This window comes from Ochotona curzoniae, unplaced genomic scaffold (genome assembly GCF_017591425.1).
Source record: "Ochotona curzoniae isolate NIBS_2020 unplaced genomic scaffold, NIBS_Ocur_1.0 patch260, whole genome shotgun sequence".
Taxonomy (NCBI): Eukaryota; Metazoa; Chordata; class Mammalia; order Lagomorpha; family Ochotonidae; genus Ochotona; species Ochotona curzoniae.
Genome location: NW_024466818.1, coordinates 479,489 through 502,640, shown reverse-complemented (window position 1 = coordinate 502,640; position 23,152 = coordinate 479,489). Strand labels below are relative to the sequence as shown.

The following is a 23,152-nucleotide window of genomic DNA, read 5'->3' as shown; positions in this document are numbered from 1 at the left end:
TTGCGGGGAAGAAAGAGGGGAGCAGGCCTACAGAGCGAGGGGTAGGGAATGTCTCCCCGAGGGGAACTCAGGCTAGACACTGCTGGGAAGGCCCCAAGGGGAGAGGCTGAGGAGGCAGCAGCTGCTGGACCTGATCAGGCATGCACTTCCCAATCACTGATGTGTGGGTTCTTGTCACACTTGATTCTGCACCTTCAGCCCCACCTCTCCCACCCCTGTGGCCTGTGTTGCAATATGCATATACAGGTTCTCGCTACATGCAAAGCGCATATAAGCCACAGAGCCCAGTTGGTCCTCACACAGAGATGCTGCTGCTCTGCCTCCTAGTGCCATGTGGTCAGATCAAAAGCATGCTGCCCAGCATCCAGGGTAAGAAGACACCAGCGCCCGGGGGAGGCTGTTCCTGCGGCCCTAATCACTATTGGGCTAGAAAACTAATGCTGTTCTTGCTTTGAAAGGTTTATTTGTTTATTTGGAAGTCAGAGTTACATAGAGAGAGGGAGAAGAAAGAGAAAAGAGGAACGTAGAGAGATCCTTCATTTTCTGGCTCACCTCTCAAGTGGCTCCTACAGCCAGGCTCAGGCTGGGTCAAAGCCAAGAGCCAGGAATTTCTTTCTGGTCTCACACTTTGGTATAGGGGCCTAGGCACTTATACCATCCTCTGCTGCTTTCCCAGGTGCATTAGGGGAAACTTGGATTACAAATGAAGCAGTTAGAACTAAAACTTGTGCTCATGCAGGATGCCAGCGTCACTGGTGTGGGTTGACTGTGCCTAAACCCTGGCTTACCTCTCTCTTCCCTGTCAGTTCTCAGCCTCCTCCTCATAACCACGCCCACTGCTGACTGCTTTGCAATCAGCCTCCCAACCTGCAGGCTCTGATCCTTATTCCTCCTGGAGCCTTCTCCCTCCCCTCCAGGCATGTCCTCACATGACTGTCCACACCCCAGGACCCACACCTGTGTCAGCTCAGATCCACTCTGTGTGCTGCGCAGGCAGCTCCCTCTGCCACCTCATGTCTGGGTCCCACCACTCTCACCCCTTCTGCCCCACAGCTGCTGTGCTCCTTCTTGCCTCCCTCGCTTCGGCCTTGGAAGGAGTCTCAGGTGAGAACTGGTGTGGTGAGGTAGGAGGCGGGGCAGTGAGTGGAGCTGGTCTTGGAGGCTTTCCTGAAGCCCACCTGTCTGGCTCTGACAGATTCTGGCCTGTGGATGTGTCAGCCGGCACCCAGGTGTGGGGACCAGGTCTACAACCCCCTGGAGCAGTGCTGTGACAATGACACCGTCCTGCCACTCAACCGGACCCGCCTCTGCGGCCCCCGCTGCTCCTACTGGCCCTGCTTCCAACTCTGCTGCCTGGAGTCGTGGGGCTCACGCGAGCGGAGGGTGGTGAGGTTCAAGGTCCCTGGCACCAATTCCGACTGCAGGTCGTCCCTGCTCTCCAGGGTCTGTGCCCAGGTGAGGGTCCCGGAGGTGAGCAGGGGACAGATGTGCACACCCCACCTCCTCGTCTCGGGGGAACAACCTTTCAGCCTCCTGTCTCTCCCCTCACCCCTTTCCCATTTCTCTGCAGGAAAAGCAGCCAGCCAGGCTTCTGCCGCATCTGACTTCATCTAGACTGTTCTGGAGAGCACAGACCCAGGTCAAACACATCGGATATTCGGGGAGCTATTGGGCTGATCTGCTGTGGTTTAAGGGTGTGCATGAGATGCCTGGATTGCAAGCTGTAGCTTAACCCACAGTGCCACAATGCCCAGTCCTGACCCCTGCTGACATGTGACTCCTTCTGCAGCATGACACCGACTGAGGCAGCTGTAAACGTGACTCCTGCCCTTAACATCCCCTGTAGAGACTCCAGAAAGCATCTCTGCTGATATTGCATGGGCTTAGTGCTAGCTCTTGTAAGTTTGATGTTACTAAAGGCTAGTACCTAAATGGAGTTCCTGAAGACTAAATGTCTCTTTCATTTTTTTTTTCCAGAATCCCCACTCTGGAGATGTCTTATAGTGGACTTTGATTCCTAAGCTTCACACTCCCCGAGTTTCCTGGGAGTGCCAAGGGGAGGGCATCATAATTCGAGGATTATTTTCATCTCTGCTTCCTGCAGAAAACCTCATCATTCTAAAGGCAACTTTTGGGGCTGGTGCTGGGAACCAGCAGATAAAACCATCAGGTGTGGTGCTGGCATCCCATAGGGAGCTTTTCTGTCTGCTCCACTTCTGATCTTAGGAATGGCAGTGGTAAGGCAGTGTAAGATGTCTCAGGTTGTGAGGACTCAGATGGGCTAAGTGTTAACTTTTAAAATATGAACTCTTGCTTCTCTCCACTTCTGAACCTTCCAACAGTGTGTTCTCCCGTTGAGGGAGAACAAAAGAACAAAATCAACATATCAATTCTCATCTCTTAGAGTTGGTGTTATAACAAAAGCAAGGAGACATAGCCCATATTTAATCCCATCACTGGGTTACTGTCAAAGAGATCAGAAACCACTTTGCAACAGTAAGTTTGTTCCTGTGCCATGGAGTTGTTGCTAAGTAGCCAACCAATATAAGTTTCATTTTTTCCTATTTTATATCACCAATATTTTGGGATACTAATAACCTTGTACTGTCTTATACATATACAGATCCATTACAGAAAATGCTCTTTGCCTATTTTATTTATTTTAAAAAAAATGTATTACTTTATTTTTTCTTGAAAGTCACAGAAAGGAAAGAGAAAGATCTTCCATCTGTTGGTCCACTCTCTTTTTTTATTTTTGTTTGTTTGTTTTTGCTGGTCCTAAGGAACCTCAGTGTCAAAATCCCATCATTTGGTCATGGCTCATTGCTACTAAGAAACTGTGAGAACCACCTGGAGAGTGCATAATCCCAGAGTGAGAGAGGCCTGGGAGGGAAATAGTGGGCTCTTCATTCTTGGGTTACCACTCCCACTGGAGGGCACGAAAACTAGGACAGGGGCAGGGGTGGCTAGACAGAGAGGCACCCAACAACATCCGTGAGGGCTGGATAGTGGAGCTGGTTAGATGGAACTAAGCTTTAATACCCATTGACATGTATGAGAGCCAAATGGGATATGGGACAGACTGGACTAGTCTGCTACACATACTGGCAAACCAGGATAGGGGGTGGGCCTGGTGGGGGTTATTATGGGTTGCTCTGACTAGGCTGCAGCTCCCACTGGTTTATGTGAGGGCCAAGTATGTGCTGGGCAGAACCAGGCTGGACTGCAACACCCATTGGTTCCAGTGGAAGTCAGGGCTGAAAACAGAACCAACCCAGCAATTGCAACCACCAGCTGATTGGGCGATGGACTGTGCTAGGCTCTATACTTGCTAGTACAAGAATCTCTTCTCGGACGCGGCGTGGCCTAGCGGCTAAAGTCCTTGCCTTGAATGCCCTGGGATCCCATATGGGCGCTGGTTCTAATCCCGGCAGCTCCACTTCCCATCCAGCTCCCTGCTTGTGGCCTGGGAAAGCAGTCGAGGACGGCTCAAGGCTTTGGGACCCTGCACCCATGTGGGATACCTGGAGGAAGTTCCTGGCTCCTGGCTCTGGATTGGCACAGCACCGGCCATTGCGCTCACTTAGGGAGTGAACCATCAGATGGAAGATCTTTCTCTCTATCTCTCTTCTTCTCTGTATATCTGACTTTGTAATAAAAAAATAAATAAATCTTAAAAAAAAAAAAAAAAAGAATCTGTTCTGGGAGCACCTCAGAAACCTAACCATGAAAAGACAGAAGACAGAACAAGTCAATCAACCACCTCAGCTATATGTTGACTCTAAGATGGACTATGTCAATCAGTGGATTCTTCAACGACCTCATCGTGCTTGGAATGGCGAGATTGGCAGCGATTCATAACTGTTGAACTATGAAAACCACTTGAGCAAGTCCCTCGGAACATGCCCCACGTTAGGGTCTCAGGATGGGAGGGTGGGAGACTGGGTGGGGCTGCTCCCTTTACCTCCCCTTTTTCCACAGACAGAGGGAAAAAATGTGGAAATAGTAGTCTTACCCACTTTCCTATAGCCCTTGAACCTTTTTATCCTAATTAACTATGTAAAGATTGTAAAAAAAAAAAAAAATTTAAAGAAAAGAAACTGCTGAGCGCCCAGGCCAAAGGGCTTATTTGACCTTTAGCACTGATGGGTTCCAATTCTTACGAATCAGGGCCCATGTAAGTCTGGTTGTCTCACAGGTGGCTCCAAGTAATGAAGTGGGTGCTTGCCTTGGTTGCTGGAGGCCTGGGCTGTCCAGCCGAGATAGGCAGGGAATGTGTGGCATTTCCCCTCACCTTGCAGGCTCTGTGAATTGCCCCCTTTCTAGATACTGTGGATTGCCCCTATAAAAACCCTATGAAGGTGCTGTTCAGGTCTCACTCCTGTGAAGGGTGCTCCCTGCTCTTAACCAAAAACCCAGGCAGATGTGCTGAACTTGAATAAACCATCCTTTTGCATTTGAATCAACTTCAGACTCCTGGTAATTTCTGGGAATATCAAGATCTGGGCTCAACAAATGGGGGCTCGTCCAAGATCCCCAAGATCATCAGGACTCCACTTGAGGAGCATGTGTGGTGGGTCTCACCTCAATTCTTTTCCGGCTAATTGTTTTGTCTTGTTTTTCTCCTCTTTTTCTTTTCAGCCTATTTTTGGGTTTTTTGCACCCAGTGAAGGGGCAGGAAGCTCCCAGTGGGTCAGATGTTTTCGCCTAAGGAGTGGGCACATCCACTCTGGTTGATTTTCTTTTATTAGGTCTAAGCTGATTGTGCTTGTCTTGTCCTTAACTTGTGTGTTCTGTGTTGCAGCTAAAGGTTAAATATTAAGTTGGATAGCCGAATTAGGCGCTAATTTTTTTTTAAAGATTTATTTATTTCTATTGGAAAGTCAGATATACAGAAAGGAGGGGAGACAGAGAGGAAGATCTTCCATCCGTTGATTCACTCCCCAAGTGGCCACAATGGCTGGAGCTGAGCCAATCCGAAGCCAGGAGCCAGGAGCTCTTCTGGGTCTCCCACACAGGTGCAGGGTCCCAAGGCTTTGGGCCGTCCTCAACTGCTTTCCCAGGCCATAGGCAGGGAGCTGGATGGGAAGCAGGGCTGCCAGGATTAGAACCGGCTACCATATGGGATCCTAGCATGCACAAAGCAAGGACCTTAACCACTATGCTATCGCACCAGGCCCAAGGCACTAAATTTTGAACCATGAGGGACTATGAGAGAGCCCTTTGCCTAGAATTGGTTTGAGCCTACAAGGGCACCCCTAAATTTTAGTGGGGACAGTGGCAGAAGGTCCTTGCCCCAATGTGAATCTCTGAATGGACAGAGTGGGGACAACAGCCGAGACGCCCTGTGAAGTAGTCCTGAGTGTGAGGTGTTCTGGAACAAAAAGCCAAGAGCTGACACACAGCCTAAGTGGACACACTGGTATTGTTAGTTATTTAAAAAGGGTTAGAGTTCTAGTTCATATGATATTATGATATTTTACACGCAGCTAATTCCCACAACCTGGTTCTTTACTGTGAGCTGAAAACACCAGACACAAGGAGGTATCTTAGGAGGTTTATTCCAGCGGGGCAGGAAAAGGGGAAGGGGAAGGAGGGGAAAGGAGGCCGCAAATGCACCTGGGGGCCTTTTAGTCTGCCAGGTGTGGGGGGCAGGGATTGGGAGGGGTTGAGGGCAGGCCCCAGGGGATTGGCACCTGCAGGTGAGTGCCTGGGGATGATTGGTGAGTGGGCAGGGTTGGGGAAGGGGCTGGGAGACTGGGGGTGGGATTCTCAGGTGAAATGCCGGGTTACATCTGATTGGTGGATGGCTGGACCAGTGCGAATTTCCGTGAGCTGTGAGGAAGAAGGAATGGCATGGCGTCAGGTCCAGGGTGGGATATTCGAATAACTCCTTACAGATATTGGCCAGTCGCTGGGATCTCTTAGGTGACAGCCAGAGGTCCCAGGAAATGGTGCTTCCCAGGGGGCAAGTTAAAGATCTGAAACAGGGTCCTTGTCTTAGAAATCTCTCATAGCCTCTCAACCATTACTGATCCCACATGCCACGCCAATCAGATTAATGGTGACCTACTACTCGCTGAGGGTGATGGGTGAGTGTAACCTCTCCCCCTCTCAGCAGGTTCTCCACATTTCGACTCTCATGCTTTGCCCCCTATGAGCATCCAATGTTACACGAATCCTGCCACCTTCATCCCTGGACATCCCAGCCAGGCTGGAGAGTCCAAGCCCCCTACAGAGTTGCCACTTGCCTGCTTCCCCTGAATCTCAACACCCTGTCACTCTCAGACCTCTAGCCACACAACTAATTTTCTTCTGCAATGTGGCTTGGACTCAACGCAAATTAGACAACTCAATTGGACCTCCAACTTATCCGTGATCCAAATAACTTCTGAAACTGCAGTGGTGAACAGTAGATTTCCCATGTTTCAGGCTGCTTCTTCTCCATTCTCACCCTGTATCCATCCTGCTCTCCCTCCCAAGCTCTTCTCACACACTCTAAACCCTCAATTTTTCTAACTCACTCTTCTCCTAACCAATCTGACTTCCAAGCATTCAGCCCAGGAGAATCCACCTCTCCTACTCAGCCTCCTCCACATGCTAAACCCAATCACTTGCCCCTCATCCCGCCCAGCCACCTCAGGGTTAAACTCTCTCTGACTCTTTTCCCTTCCCCAGTAGCAGTTATAATCCCTCTTCCTGATCTGATGAATCCCTATCTGACTCACCCTCAGCTCATTTTTGCATGTGCTGATGGGTGCTCCTACGCCTATTTTCAATTGATAATTTGCTCACACATGATGCTCAATAATTGTGCCACACATTTGTTTTAAAGATTTTATTGGAAAATCAGATATACAGAGAGAGGAAGAGAGACAGAGAGGAAGAGCTTCCATCCATTGATTCATTCCCCAAGTGGCCACAATGGCCATAGCTGAGCCGATCCGAAGCCAGGAGCCAGCAGCCTCTTCCAGATCTCCCATGGGAGTACAGGGTCCCAAGGCTTTAGGCCATTCTCTGCTGCTTTCCCTGACCTCAAGCAGAGAGTTGGATGGGAAGCAGGGCTACTGGGATAAGAACCAGCAGCCGTATGAGATCCCAGTGCAAGCAAGGCAAAGACTTCAGCCACTAGGTTGCTGTGCCAGGCCAGTGCCAGACATTTTGGCCTGACGTTGGCCTCATGACATACACTTTTCAGATGAGGAAGTGAGTAATGAAGAATTTGCCTGGCTTTGCCCTTGGTTCCTAACAAGTCTCCTCCCAATTTTTGGAGAGTCCCTCAGTAACTAGATTGTTCTGGCTGTTTGTTGCAAGCCCTGGTGTTTCATGCACCTTAGTGACTCATGGTGGGCTCACCAAACTTTATGAAGAAAACAGTGACTCAGCACAGTGGGCTGATTATACCACCCACAACAACCATGAGAGTGAGAATTGACATCAGCAGATAAAAACAAGACACCCATAGAAATGGCCCCTAGATACCTTCCATGAGTGAAACTGCCCTGGAGAGCTCTGGGTCCAGGCCACAAAGCTGCTGCCACACAGTGGAGCAAGACAACCCAAGAACAAGGTGGCACAAGAGCAGCTTTATTGACCTGCATCACCCCATCCCCCCGAACCATTTCTGCCCGGTGCCAAGAGGCAGCTCCCTGGCCTGCAGCTTCTCCTTCACCACCCAGAGCACTCCGTAAAAGGTCCTCTTCTGTTCGTTGGGGCGTGAAAAAGAGCACCTCCCAGCATGGAGCCTTGACATATTGAACACCTTGAACTGAGAGAAGGGAACTCAGAAACAAGATCTGGCTGACCTGCTGTTGCTCTTCTTCCTCTTGTTCCCCTTTCTCACTCAAGGTACGCAACAGACGGAACAACCTTCCCTCCTCACAACCAAGCACAAACCCAACAATAAAAGCTGGCACTGTGGCATAATAGGCTAAGCCTTCGCTTGTGGTGCCACCATCCCATATGGATACCAGTTCAAGTTCCAAATGCTCCACCTCTGATCCAGCTCTCTGCCCATGCACCTGAGAAAGCAGCAGACAGTGACCCGAGTGCTTGGGCTCTTGTACCCACATGGGAGACCCAGAAGAAGCTCCTGGCTCCTGGCTTTGGATCAGCTCAGCTCTGCCATTGCAGCCATCTAGGGAGTGAACCAGTGGATGGAATTTCTCTCTGTGTCTCTCCCTCTCTCTCTTTCTGTAAGTTTGCCTTTCAATACACATAAATGAATTTCAAGGAAAAGAAAAGCAAAACACAAACAACAACAACAAAACGTGCAGTGCTATTCAGACTTGTGCCTCTTGTCTGGGTAAGAGGCACAAAGAAGCTCTCGGAGGTAGGCCATGGGAATCTCATTCCGGAGGGTGCCCTGCCTGTAATCACGGAGGAAGGTAAGCTGTGCATGTCACCCAGAAGCATCTGAACAGCCAGGGCCTGCTTCGTCCAGTCTACCATCACCGTTAGGTCATTCTCCGTTATCCAACCACACTCAACATCTGTCTGTTCTTCATCAAACCTGGCATGAAACACCTTTCCTTAAGCAGTTAGGTCTGCATTTCCAAAGGCTGTGGTTTCTGCCCTCTCCCACACTCCTGGGAGAACCATCACAGGATGCCTGGAGACAGCAGGAGGAAAAGGAAGAGCCAGGGGTGTCGCAGTCAGCCACATGGTAAGTGCCACTACTCTGGACACAGAACTACAGTGTGTGTGCGTGTGTGTGTGTGTGCGTGCGTGCGTGTGTGTGTGTGTGTGCGTGTGTGCGTGTGTGTGTGTGTGGTGTGCCGGGGTCCGTGCAGTGGGTGTGGATGGCACGAAGGTGTGAAGAGAACAGCTCCCCTGCTTGGCAGGGCCCGGGGGAGCTTCCAGCTGTTTGGCAGGGCCCGGCGGATTTCTCTCTGACCACCTTGACGCAGTCTCACCCCCTGTTTGCATGGACACTCAAGCACCCCACTAAGAATTCTGGTCTATTGAAGCATTGTTTGCCCATGTGGGATGGCTTTTGCCACCAACATGAGCTTGAGAGTTAATGTTATTGGTAATGTCTTGGTGAGTGGGCCTTTGACAATTTACACACAGGAGTACAATTAAACCCATGCCATTTCTGGACATCTTATTCTGTACCTACCCATTGCCCTGAAATCGGGCCCAGACATATAGCATGCCTTCTGGGAAATGGCTTAATAAGAATTTTACAAAGTAATGGAAGTGATGGGAGTGAGAGCTGAAACTGCTATGGCAATAAATATAGTTATTGTTATCTCAAAGGCTAGCCTGTCTTTGCAATGTTTTGGAGCATAGAAAATGTAACTGTTTTAGCCGCTTTTATAATTTTTAGCTAGAGGAATTAGGATGCTTTTATTAAAGAAAAATGCTTTTGATTATTGTCTCATTGTTTATGGGGTTATAGAGTCTGTAGTTGTAGGGGGATTTTATATTTGAAATTTCTGTTTTAGATTTTAGGTTTTTTCCCTTGTAACCTATTTTCCCATTAAATGATGGGTAAATTGTAGAAGTAGAAATGTGGTGGGAAAGTACTACTGATTAGCAGGTAATCGCATGTGCCTTGGCCTTGGAGTCCTGGCTGTTGCTCCATGGCTACTGTTGAAGAATAAATAATAGCTTGCTTTGAAGAATATGAATACAGTATTTTGCAGAATTATCTCTGGGGCACCTGCTTAGCCTTGAAGTGCAGACGGAGTGACCAAATGTCTGTACATGCCCCCTAGTCTTGAAGTAAAAAATAGAACAATTAGTTGCTTGTGTAGAAGCTTGAGAGGGGTTTTGAGAAAATAAAAAGGACAGCTTTTTCTTGAGCTGTTGTGAGAACGCACCAAGTGTCTGTGTCTGTGTCTTTCTTTATCGCCAACTCCATGCACCCTTCCCGAGCTCCGAACTCGGCTGGAGCTGGACTCTGGCAGTAATGCACTCAAGACTACAGAGAATTCAAGAGATTTCAGGGTAAATATGGACTGAATATTTGCACTAGAAAAAAAAAAGAAGAAAGTTCATCGGTTGGCATCCCAATCCTTTCACATTTTTATTTTCTTTTCTTTTTGATGTTGTTTACATACTTGACAAGGATGCATGCCCATGAGGATCACCAATCAGGGTGGGGAGGACCAAGGTATGGGGGAAGGTAGGGGAGCCTACAGGTGGTGGGCTTTGGGCTAGAAGCACCTGGTCTCAGCTGTAGCCAATCTGCGCTAATGAGGGTGTGGGGTAAAGCGTAAACAAGAAGTAGGTGAAAGGTCAAGAGAGAGGCAATAAAGGGAAGCCTCGGAGAGGCTTCGAGAGACTTCCACCATCCCTGTCTCCGGTCGGTGCCTCAATCCCTCAGACCCTTCTCCGTGTCCCCCATTACTCGCGCGGTGGGCCGTAACATGTGGGTACGGACAAACCATGGCTGAGCTGAAACATCCAACAGCAAGAACCAGATTGGGTTGAAGGCCAGTCAGGAAAAGCCACTGTTCCTGCTATGACAGGAGGTGAACTGAGTAGGGCTGGCTCATGGACCTCCTGGTATGCGCAAAACCTGGCATTGGGAGAGGTTCTGATGAAGCAGCCTGGGCAACTCCTCTGGCAGGACACAGACCCAGCAGGTAAGCACAAGAAGCATGATAGGAAACAGCCCAGAACAGCCATGGAAAGTTACCCACTGGCATACATTTGGCAGGAGTCGGGGGAAGACCAGGCTGAATCTGTCCATGTCATCCACTGGCAAATCTGAGCACCAGAACAGAGTGTGGGTCGAGCCAGGTTCGGTCGCAACAAAGACTAGTGCACAATACGGAATGCCAAGGTGAGGTTGCCTGTACCAGAAGTGACCGCAGCGCCCAACCAGCACACGTGAGAACAAGGAAGGGAGGGGGCAGAGCCGGCAGGGGAATCAAGGAGGATTCCCTTGCTGGACAGCTACTCCTGCAGGAGAGTGTGGGCTGGGGTGGGGGCAGACCAGACTAGGCAGGGCTACAACACCTGTGTGCCTCATGTGGACTAGATCAGGGAGAAGCCAGGCTGGACTGATTATTCCTACTGGTGCAAACAAAATTAGAGTGGGTGAGGGTTGTTTGGGCTTAGCCATAGCATCAGCTGCAAGAAGCTGGCACTGGGGGCTAGTTCTGTCAAGTCAAACCACAGAACTATCTGGAGAGTGCATAATCTGGGAGTGGGAGAGGCCTGGGAGGGAAATAGTGGGCTCATCCCTCTTGGGTTACCACTTCCACAGGAGGGCATAAAACTAGGACAGCGGCTGGGGTGGAATGGGGTGTGGGACAGACTGGATTACTGCTACACATACTGGCAAACCAGGGTAGGGGGCGGGCCTGGTGGGGGTTATTGTGGGTCGCTCCAACTAGGCTGCAGCTCCCACTGGTTTATGTGAGGGCCAAGTATGTGCTGGGCAGAACCAGGCTGGACTGCAATACCCATTGGTTCCAGTGGAAGTCGGGAGTAAAAACAAAACCAACCCAGCAATTGCAACCACCAGCTGATCGGGGCGATGGACTGTGCCGGGCCCTGTACTTGCTAGCACATACAAGAATCTGGTTTGAGAACACCTCAGACAAAGTTTCTTTGGAGATCTCCCCAATCAAAATGCTGGACTCAGAACCCTAACCAAGAAAAGAGAGAAGACAGAACAGGTCAACCAACCATCTCAGCTATATCTTGGCAGCGAAATACGGGGCAAACAGAGACTCTATGATGGACTATGTCAATCCGTGGATTTTTCAAGGACCTCATAGTGCTTGGAGTAGCAAGATTGGCAGCGATTCATAATTGTTGCAATATCAAATCCACTTGAGCAAGAACCTCAGAACATACCCTACATCCGGGCCCTGGGGAGGGTGGGAAATTGGGTGGGCCTTCTCCCTTAATACCCCCCTTTAAACATGAAGGTAACAATATGGAAAAAATAATAGTCTTACCCACTTTCCTGTAGCCCATGAACCTTTTTTTTTTTTTTTTAAATTGGAGCTTTCTCCAAGGCAATACTTTTTTCTTATGACCCAAGTATTCGCTGATTCCAAACTCCCACCACTGGTGCAGGTACATAAACAGTCATTCTGGATCCCTCCACTTCTCTGGATGGACGTCTTCCTCCAGGAGCGCTCGGTGCTGACGCAGGCCCCCCTGACAGGGCTCACTGAGACGGCGTCTGAAGCTAACTGGCAAAAGAAGGAAGGTGTTGTCCATCACTCCACAGCAGCTCTGGGAAACCCTGTGGGAGCTGCAGCTGCTTCTTCTCCTACCCACACTTCTCCCAAGGCCCAGTGTTCCTTCACATAGGAACTAGTTCCGACAGCGGGAAGTCCCTGGCTGGCATAGTTGCATCTGGTCTCCCACACTTGTGGTATGGAGGCAAGGTGTGATCGTGCCCACAGCCTGGTCACCTCCGGGTCAGGACTGACCAGTGCCTGTGGCGACGTTGCTCCGTGTGGCCGTGCCTCGAAGCCAGATCCCCGGTGCCACCACAGGGAAATTAAAGAACACACACAGAGGGGGCAATGCAAATGTGAGGGCATTCCCAGGCCCCGTGGGAACTATCAGATATGGCTGAGCCAGTTTCAGCCTGCATGCGTCGTGTTGGTGAGCTGTGTGTGGGATTAGGAATTGGAAATAAACATTCAGACTTTCCCAGGGAGTGACAGCAGCAGCAGAGCCCAGCATCAAGCCCCATTCATGTTTCAAAAACCCGTTTGCCTTTATGTTCTGCTCAACGTTTTGCTTTTTAAAAAAAAAAATTGTTTTTATTGAAAACGCAGATTTACAGAGAGAAGGAGAGACAGAAAGATAGATCTTCCAACTCCTCTGTCAGGACACAGTCCCTGTAGGTAAGCAAAAAATCAAACAGTGAGTAGTCCAGACCAGGCCAGGTTCCAGGCCTCAGGGTGGCCCGGGCTGGGCCAGTTTGTACCACCCACTGGCAGATCTGGGAACCAGCACTGGGTGCAGGACAGGCCAGGCTGCAAAGCCAGCTAGTTCACTTTAGGGCCGGGACTGGGGGAAGTCCAGGCTGGGCTAGGTTGCAGCACCCACCAGCATGAGCTGGAACTGGGAGCAGGCCATGTGCGCCAGGCTGCAGCACCCACTGACAAATGCCAACGTGAGGTGGGCCATGCCAATCTGGGCTGTAGCACACGTAAGAATGGGGGAAGAGGGCAAGTCTGGTCGGCGGCCTGTGAATCTTGCTGGGCCATTGCTCCTGTTGTTAAGTGTAAGAACTGAGACCAGGGGCAGACCAGGCTGGGCAGGGCTACCAAACCCATTCGTATGTGAGCTGGATTAGGGGGAGGAGAGGCAGGGCAGGCTAAGTGACTGTATCCACCAGTGCATGCGTGAGCCAGAGTAGATGCAGACTGGCATCAGCTGGCAAGGGCTGGCAATGGGAGCAATTCCTGCGCAGCTAGACTGCAGAACCGCCTGGAAAGTGTGAGATCCAGGGCTGGGAGTGGGCCTGGTAGGGAAACTGTGGGTTCTCCTCTGATGGGCTTCAGTTCCCACTGGTGAGCATGAGGGCCAAGTGTGTTGTGGGTAAGGTTAGGCTGGGCGGCAGTTCCCCATTGGTTGGTGCATGAGATGGGGCTAGAGACAGAACTGACCCAACAACTGCAACTACCAGTGTGTGTGTAGGCTGATGTGGGTGACGGGCGAGCCAGAACCCACACTGGCTGGCACATGGGAGTCAGGTCTGGGCTCACCTCTGGTGAGGTTTCTTTGGGGACCCTCCCAACTGAATTACTGGACTCAGAACTCCAACCACAGGGAAAATCACAGAATATGTGATCTGACCATGGCGTACATGTGTCAGAACTCTCTCCTCAGTTGCTGAGGCCTGTGCGGTGGACAGCACGCCCAGATGCACATGGGGGACATGACATCCAGTTCATTGAGGACAACTAGTACCATAGCAGAGGATGGAGGGCAGAACAATTGGACAGCTCCCCCAGCACCAGCTTTGACAGAGAGTATCCAGGCAAATGGAGATTCCAAAGTGGACTATGTCAGCAATGAACCTTGGAAGGGTTTCCTCCTCCTCGGAGCAGTGAAATCAACAGCATGTCAGAATTATCAAGACTGCTTAAGCAGTACCCTCTGTCGGAATCCATCCAACAGGACAGCTCGGCCAGCAGAGGCTCCGAGGGCGTCTCACCCCAGTGAGTCCCTGGATGCGCTTTCCCTGATAGACGGTGAACATCTGTGCCTAGCCGATTATCCCAGATCAAAGCAGTGCTGCTTCTCAATGTCTCGCACCAGTGGTGCCTTGCCACCTCTCCTGGAACGCCCTGCTTCCACACATGTGACACGTGTTGTGTATCAAACCCGACCATTGCAAGCCGTGTTTGAACTGAGCTGGACTGTGTTTGAACCGTTGCTTTGCTGAATGTGTTTAAACTGGAACCCTGGAAATGAACTGTTCACTTGCCCAAGAGAGCACTGCCCCCTACAGACCCCATTTCTTTTTGTTTTCTCTCCTCACCAGGGACCAGCAAGGTGCTCCACATGGGAGACCCTGGGGTGACATAGGGTCCCCCATCCCCAGGTACTGAGGAGGTTGGGAGGCTTGGTACGGCTTCTCCCCTTCTCTCCACCCTTCCCCCAGTACGAAAGAAAAAAAATAAAATCGGAAACAATGGCCTTATTCACCCTCTCCTATTCCTCAGCCTTTCCCACCCTAATCAGTGGTCCACATGGGCATGCACCCTTCTCAATTATGTAATCATCAAAAATAAAATTTAAAACGGAAAGATCTTCTATTCACTGGTTCAGCTCTCAAGTGCTCATCACAGACAGAGCTGAACTGATCCAAAGCCAGGAGCTCCCTCTGGGTGTCTCATGCAGGGGTAAGGTCTCAAGGCTGTCCTCCACTGCTTTCCCAGGCCACAAGCAGGGAGCTGGATAAGAAGCAGAACAACTGGAACATGAACTGGTGGCCACATGGGATCCTGACACATGCAAGATGAGGACTTCAGCCACTGGGTTACCACGCTGGGTCCTGGAAGGCAGATTTACAGAGAGAGAGAGGAAGACATTCCAAGTGTGATCTTCCATCTGCTGATTCACTCCTGAAATAGACACAATGTCCAGAACTGGGCCAGGCTGAAGCCAGGACTCCTCTGGATGCCCCACGTGGATTCAGGGACCCAAGTATTTGGGCCATCTTCCATGGCTCCCCCAGGCCACAAGCAGGGAGCTGGGTGGGACGTGGAGCAGCTGAAATAGGAACTAGTGTTCATATAGGATGCGGGTGGCACGGGATACACCTCCAAGCCGGCCCCAGCGGGTTGATTCTTAGGTGAGAGCTCCCCAAACTGCATCGCGTCAACATCATCGTGAAGAGCCGTCCCATTGTCCACCACTCCCCACCTCGGGAGCCACCTGACCCCCTGCTGGCCTGGTCCGCCTCTGCCCTTCCGCACACACAGCCCTGGTTCTCCGCACCTGTCATCAGCTCCACCCTTCTCCTGCCTCTGCTGTCTCGGGAAGCTGCTGCGGGACCACCCCCGCACTCCCCGCTCCTGCAGAGTTGGGCAGAGTTGTGGAGCGATGTCCCGTTGACTTTGCACGTCAGGGTCAGACTTGATCGCTCTTTGTTTCCTTCCTCCGGTTTGTTTGCAACGAAAGCTGGGGGCGCTAAGGGAAGCCGCTGGTTGCGACCCCCGCCAGGCTGAGCAGCACCTGCCGCGCTTTCCCGGGGACGGCGCGCCCTCTGGCGGCGGGCGCTGGGAATGCCAGCAGGCGAGGGGCGCCTTGGCACCCAGACCAAGGCCAAAGCCAGAGCTTGGGAAGTGGGGAGCAGCTATTCAGCAGTGTCCCTCACGTGACCCAGAAAAATTTGGGTCGTTTCCATAGTAGCCGGGGTCTGCAGATAAAGGTGAGGAGCAAGGTCTGGCACGATAGCTTAGTAGCTCAAGTTCTCACCTTGCACGCGCTGGGATCCCATAGGGGAGCCAGTTATAATCCCGGCAGCCCCACCTCCCATCCAGCTCCCTGCTTGTGGCCTGGGAAAACAGTTAAGGATAGCCCAAATCCTTGGGACCCTACACCTGCTTGGGAGACCTGGAAGTCCTGGCTCCTGGCTTCAGATCAGCTCAGCTCCGGCCATTGTGGCCACTTGGGAAATGAATCAGCGGATGGAAGATTTTCCTCTCTATCACTCCTCCTCTGTATAGCTGCTTTAAAAAAAAAAAAAAAAGAGGGTCCCAGAGCGGTGGCCTAGCAGCTAAAGTCCTTACCTTGAACACACTGGGATTCCACATGGGTGCTGGTTCTAGTCCCGGCAGCCTTGCTTCCCATCCAGTTCCCTGCTTGTGGGCTGGGAAAACATTTGAGGACAGCCCAAAGCCTTGGGACCCTGCACCCATGTGGGAGACCCACAGGAAGTTCCTGACTCCTGTCTTTGGATCGGCTCCGCTCCAACGGCTGTGGTCACTTGGGGAGTGAGCTGCCGGATGGAAGATCTTCCTCTCTGTCTCTCCTGCTCTCTGTATATCTGACTTTGCAATAAAAATGAACCTTAAAAAAAGATAGAAAGAAAATGTTGAAAAAAGGAAAAAAGGAAAAATGAAGGAAGTAAGGAAAGAAGGAAGGTGGGGCACAGCAAACCACACGCAGTGGGCTTCACATTAGCCCCACTCAGCAGGCCAGGGCTCCCTAGAAGCAGGTGTGAAATGCAGTCACTTGGGTTCAGTTCTGCATAAGTTTGCTAACCTGCTCTTGATGCTTCTGCACAAAATGCCTTGCCTAAGCCGAGCCTCCTTAGACGCTCAGACGGAGCAGTGGACAGCATGTCCAGGTGCACAGGGAGGATGTGGCAGTCCACCGGAGCCTGCAGAGGACACCTGGCACCACAGCAGAGGATGGAGGACAGAACAAATCAATCAACTGCCCCAGCCAGGTGTTGGCAATGAAAATCTGGGCAAACAGAGACTCTAAGGTGGACTATGTCAGCCAGTGGATTCTGGAGAGATTTTGTCGTGCTTGGAATGGCGAGATTGGCAGCAATTCAGAACTGTTGAATTATCAAAACCTCTTGAGCAGGACCCTCAGAGCATGCCCCACATCGGGGACCTGGGGTGGGTGGGAGACTGGGTGGGGCTTCTCCCTTTATCTCCTTCTTTACCCCAGATACGGGGGGGGCAATAATGTGGGAACAATCGTCTTACCCCCCTTCCTGTAACCCGTGACACTTTGTGCCCTAATCAACTAAGTAAAGATTGTCAAAAATAAAGAAAAAAAAAATGCTTTGCCAGTTTCCTGCTTTTTGGCCAGATCACTGGGCTAGCACGCCCTGCCAGCAACCCTCGGTTCCAGGAATCAATATTGTAGAAGTTATTCACCCATTGTTCCTATGACTGCCTCCTGTGGCTGCTGGACCACCCACTGTCCACCCATTGTCCCCAGGTCAGCCTCCTGTGGCTGCCCAACTCACCTGGTTCCCATGGCTGTATAACTCACTCTTTCTATAAAAACCCATCTAACTCTCTCCTGGGGTCACTCTCTGAAGGAAAGGAGAGCTGACCCCAGCCGGCTGGTCTGTTTACCCGCCTCCTCAGTAAACTTTGTCTGGCTGCACTTCTTGAAAAAAGGTTCTGGTTGGATGCAGCACAAGGAGCTGCCCACACCCTGATTTCGGGGTCACATTGGGGACCTTGAGACCCCTGCCTCCTTCCAGGACCTGCTTCTACACCTGCCACCTCGCTCCGGGGGGCCACGGTGTGAGCCCCAAAGTCCTGAGTGGGGGTTCCTGTTTGTGGGGCTGTGGACACGCAGGCGGGTACACAGGAGGCCCTGGTGGTGGGCTCCCCAAGAGAGGGGCTTGTGGAAGAGGAGCAGCAGCCGGCCGTCCCAGGCCCCCGGGCTCCTGGGCAGGATGCTGAGGTGTCTGGGAGTCCTGAATGCCTCGATTCCTCTGAGGGGCTGTTAGGGTGTAGCCTGCAGGACAGGGCACCTGGGGAACGGAGGGGGCCTGTGCCAGCCCAGGTAAGGGGAGAGGATTCCCCCCAACAGTAAGGACCCGGTGGGGGTGAGGAGGGGTCTAGGAGGGCACCTCCCTCCGGTAAGAGGAAGAAGAAATGGACGCAAGTAGAGCCACAGTCCACTGTGCCAGCATCCCCTATGCCCAATGTTCCCTGGTTTGAGACCCGGCTGTTCCACTTCCAATGTTACTCCATGCTAATGACCCTCAGAAAGCAGCAAGTGGTTCCAGTCCCGGGGCCCCCACAGCTACACCTGGACGAAGCTCTGGGCTCCTGGCTTCAGTCCAGCCCTGGCTGTTACAGTCATCTGGGGAATGAACCAGCTATCGGAAGATCTCTCTCTCTGTAATTTTGACTTTCAAATAAATATATCTTTAAATAAATAAATGTTTATTAGAGGGGTTCCCAAGCTGCTGAAAGGGGAACTAATGAAGAGGGTGACTAGGTGACTCAACACGCAGATGCCCAAACATCTCCCCCAAAGTGACCTCCCCGCTCCCCCCCCAGGCTGCCCAGCTCGTGGGGCACCCATGCTCTTGTTCTGCCACCCCCGTCACACAGGAAGGGCTGTGGCTTTGCCCACATTCCTCTGCTTTGCCTTTCTGGCAGGTGTCTGTGTGAGAGACCCAGTCATACTCCATTCCTCATGTCTGACTTGCGTACTTAGCAGCCCAGCACACGGCCCCCCAGCTGCGCTCGGGTCCCTGGGACCACAGAGGGAGGGGCAGCCCCAAGGCTCATGACATCCTCCCTGTGAGGCAAGGACGGCCACTGCGTCCCCCTCGGAGGGACAGGCGGAGGGGCTGATCCACAGCGGTCATCCATGTGTGTGCTTCCCAGGCCAGGAGCCGGGAACTGGGGATACACAGATAGCAACAACAACAGAGCCCCTTCTGTCTTCCACGGGCACCGTTCCGGGGACTCCGAGTGGCCTGATGGCATTGTTGAAACCTTCCCCTGGCACCCCCAAGAGTCACATCTAGGACCATAAATAAGGGCCCCACTTATAGGGACATCAAATGCAGGGGGTCAGAGGCTTAGCGCAATGGCTCAATTGGCTAATCCTCCCCTTGCAAGTGCCAAGATCCCATGTGGGCACTGGGTTGTGTCCCAGTTGCTCCACTTCTCATCCAGTTCCCTGTTTGTAGCCTGGGAAAGCAGTCGAGGACGGCCCAAGTCCTTGGGTTCCTGTACCCATGTGGGAGACCCGGAAGAAGCTCCTAGCTTTGGATCAGCTCAGCTCCAACCATTGCAGCCATTTGGAGAGTGGACCAGCAGATGAACAATTTTTCTCTCTGTAAATCTGACTTTCCAGCAAAAATAAATAAGTTTTAATGTCTAACCAAAAAAAAAAAAAAAAAGTAAAGGAATCTTCAAAAAGTCCCTGGACAACACACAGGATGGAAAAGTGATGCCTGGATTTCAAAAATGTACCCAAATAGGCATTAGCTTGTGACTAGAAAAGAGGCAGATCTGCCATTCAGATGGCTGAGACTGGGCCAGGCTGAAGCTCAGAGCCAAGCACTCCATCCGGGTCTCCCAGGTGGAGGCCAGGGGCCCCAGGAGGACTCAGCCATCACCTGTTGCCTCCAGGGGTGTGCACCAGCAGGGAGCTGGGAGTGAGAGAGGAGGCAGGAACCCGTAGCCAGCCAAGGATTTACCACCATACCAAACGCCGGTCCTCAGCTCCATTCTTCCCCCTGAATTCTTTTGAGATTCCTGTATACTAGGAGAGACAGAAATTAATGATGCAAATGGGTTCTGAAGCTATAGCTGTGATGCGTGCAAAGCAGAGCCCTTGTGTCTGGATGCCGCAAAGAGAGGGAAGTGCCCTGGGCTGAGGCGTCTGGTAAAGCAGGTGCCACCAGGAGCAGGTGACACAGAAGCCACCTGTTGCGGCCTGTGGCTCTCGGGATGAGGTCACTAAAGGGGTCCTCATGCCAGGCACAAGGCCCTCCAAGTAAACTCAGGCAAGCACCCACATTGTCCTTTGACCCTGACCTTGCTCTTAAGACAAGCTACGTGTCCTTCTCTCATTTTTTTTTTTTTAAAGATTCATTTACTTGTTGAAATGGCAGTTCTGCCTGCTGGCTCACTTCCCAACTGCCCCACTAGCTGGCACTGGGCCAGGAGCCACTGGCTTTTTCTAGATCTTCCAGGTGGGTGGCAAGGTCCCAAGATGGCACTAGGCCATCTTCCGCTGCTTTCCCAGGAGCTGGGTTGAAAGTGGTACAGCCAAGACTCAAACTGGCACCCCTACGGGATGCTAGCACCGCAGGTGGAGGCTCACACACCTACTCCACCATGGCACCAGCCCCCAACCTTCCACCTTCTAAGGCCCACTAGGTCAGCCTGATGCCTCCCTGGGCACACGGAGGGTACAGCCACGTGGTCATGCAGTTCAGGCACACTGCAACCCCCACAGAGGCTGTGGGTCATGCTCACAGGTGTGACCTCCACTTGAGGCCCAGAAGATGCAGCATAAATAAAACTGTGACAGGAAGACCTTGCCCCACCTGGCCATTGCTTATATTATTAGAACCTCTGAGAAATCTGGGGTGTCAATTTCCCTCCTCTTACAAAAGCCTCGTTTATTTTGCAATCTGAAAGTACATGCTTCCTGATTCATTTTTTTTTTCAAAGTTCCTCTGGTTTCAAATTTGTGCAGAGTGGTATGCCAAGACCCTGTGGGGGAGGGGGAAAGTGGGGCAGATAGGGACAGGACAGAGGGGGCAGGGGGAGCGGCGTGCTCCGAGAGGCTCTGTGGGGGTGACTGCAGAGCTGGCAGCCCCCCCAGGGTAGGGGGTGGGGACCGTGGAAGCTGGCACGCGCCCACAAGAACCTTGGGAAGCCACGGAGGGATGTGATTTATTTCAAGAGTGACTTTTCGGAAAGGACCCGGTCATCTCTGCCCTTCGCCTCATGGGGGTGATGGGGTGTGCACCAGGGTTCCCTGTGGAGACAGGGGCTGGCTCCAGGAGTCAGGAGCTGGACTGGGATGGAGGGAGTGGGGACAGGTGTGCCTGGGTCACAGTGTGCCCAGTCCCTCATCACCCACCGCTCAGTGGACACCTGCCACGTGCTGGGTGCTGGCCACAGGGAGGTCACTCAGATGTGTGGCTGTGGTGTCAGGAAGACAGCGACGTCACTCCCTGAGACAAGGGCGAGCTCTGGTTCAGGGGAGAAGAGATTCAAGACGGCTTGCCTTAGAGGTGCCTGTGGGACACACAAGTGGACAGGCCAGGGAGGCAGGCAGCACACAGATGCAGGACAGAGCAGAGAGCACCAAGCCAGACGCACAGAGCTGGGGCACCCGGCTCAGGCCGGGCCGTTTGGAGAATCCACCAATGCAAGACTGATTCACATTCTCTCTCTCTCTCTCTCCCCCCCACCCCCACCCCCATTTCTGTCTCCTCAATGTGCTTCATTCTCCACTGCTCCTAAAAAGGACTGAGATGGACATATGCCCATAGTGCAACAATCCCAGCTATGGGATTTTGTTCTCCATTTTGCAAACAACCCAATTTTAAAAAAGGAAAAACAGGGCCCAGCATGGCAGCCTAATCTCTAAAAGTCCCCACTTTGCACGCACCGGGATCTCATAATGGCTCTGGTTCGTGTCCCGGCTGCCCCACCTCCCATCCAGCTCCCTGCCTAGGAAAGCAGTGGAGGTTGGACCAAAGCCCTAAAATCCTACACCCTTGTGAGAGACCCGGAAGAAGCTCCTGGCTTCAAATCAGCTCAGTTCCAGCCATTATAGCCATGTGGGGAGTGAACCAGTGGATGGAAGATTTCTGTGTCTCCCTTTCTGTAAATCTTTCTAATAAAGTTTTTTTTTAATCTTTTTTAAAATCCCAATCAAGATACATAGAGCTGTCATTTCACCACTGTTAGCTTATAATATGATTACACACTTGGGGCCATATAATCCACCTGGCACACCAGCATCGCTGGCCACTGGTCAAGTCCTGGCCGTTCCACTTCCTACTCAGCTCCCTGCTAATATACCTAGGGAGGAAGTGGGAGATGGTTGCATGTTCTCGAGCCCCTGCACCCTCGTGGGAGACCTAGATGAAGCTCCTGGCTCCTGGCTTCAGATCGGCTCAGCTCCAGCCATTGCAGCCAACTGGGGAGAGAACCAGCAGATGGAAGACCTTTGTCTCTCTCTCTCTCTCTCTGTAAATCTGCACCATGCTGTCAGGCACCAGAACACCCTGGGTTGAGCCTCTCCTAAGAAATATTGCGCAAACCTTACACAGAACCCGCTAGGATCAGGTGCGCCGCCCCCTGGAAGGGTGTGTCTGAACGTTATTACCTAACGTTTACTTAACAAACAGCGGAACCATGCACAAGGCCCGTTTCTGTTTGAGGGATAAACAACAGCCTTCTCCGAGTCTGCAGGAAGTGGAGTGCCAACTTGGAAGCTAATCTTCAGAGCCAAACTGGCTCTGCCTTCGCTTCCCTGTGGGTGACGTCCCTGCTGGGGCTCGGTTTCCCCAGCCCTGACACAGGTTCACAAACTGGAAATGGCTGACTGGCACAGGGCGAGCATGTGATTGCTTCTGTCGGGTCTGTCGGGCACACAGAGTCACCTGGCATGTGCCTGGGCAATGTCATGGATTTCAGCAAGAAGGCACTTGGAGCAAACCTTTCCCGCCTTTCTCCCAGGGGACCTCAGCTGGGCAGACCAGAGGGAGTGAGACTCAAGCCAAGATTTCCAGCAATTCAGTTTGTTGCAACCAGCATGAATTATTCTTGCAAAATTGTTTCAATTAGATAGATAGATAGATAGATATAAGGTTTATTTATTTTTACTGGAAAATCAGATATACAGAGAGAAGGAGAGGCAGAGAGGAAGATCTTCCATTCATTGATTCACTCCCCAAGTGGCCACAATGGCTGGAGCTAAGCCGATCCAAAGCCAGGAGCCAGGAGCCTCTTCTGGGTCTCCCACCTGGGTGCAGGGTCCCAAAGCTTTGGGCCGTCCTCAACTGCTTTCCCAGGCCACAAGCAGGGAGCTGGATGGGAAGCAGGACTGCCAGGATTAGAACTGGTATCCATATGGGATCCCAGCACATCCAAGGTGAGGACTTTAGCCACTAGGCTACCTCGCTGAGCCCTATAATATATATTTAATTGAGAGTTCCCCCTGCCCCAGGTCCACTCCCCCAAAAGCCTGC

At 51.8% G+C, this 23,152-nt stretch overlaps 1 protein-coding gene across 1 annotated transcript; it reads left to right on the top strand.

Moving 5' to 3' along the window:
* Positions 1 to 1,013: 1,013 nt before the first annotated feature.
* LOC121166932 (insulin growth factor-like family member 4) lies at positions 1,014 to 1,878 on the top strand. The gene is made up of 3 exons (XM_040996278.1): positions 1,014 to 1,104; positions 1,196 to 1,455; positions 1,571 to 1,878. Exons 1-3 carry the CDS (start codon positions 1,014 to 1,016, stop codon positions 1,730 to 1,732), a joined length of 513 nt encoding a protein of 170 aa, XP_040852212.1. The 3' UTR covers positions 1,733 to 1,878.
* Positions 1,879 to 23,152: the final 21,274 nt, after the last annotated feature.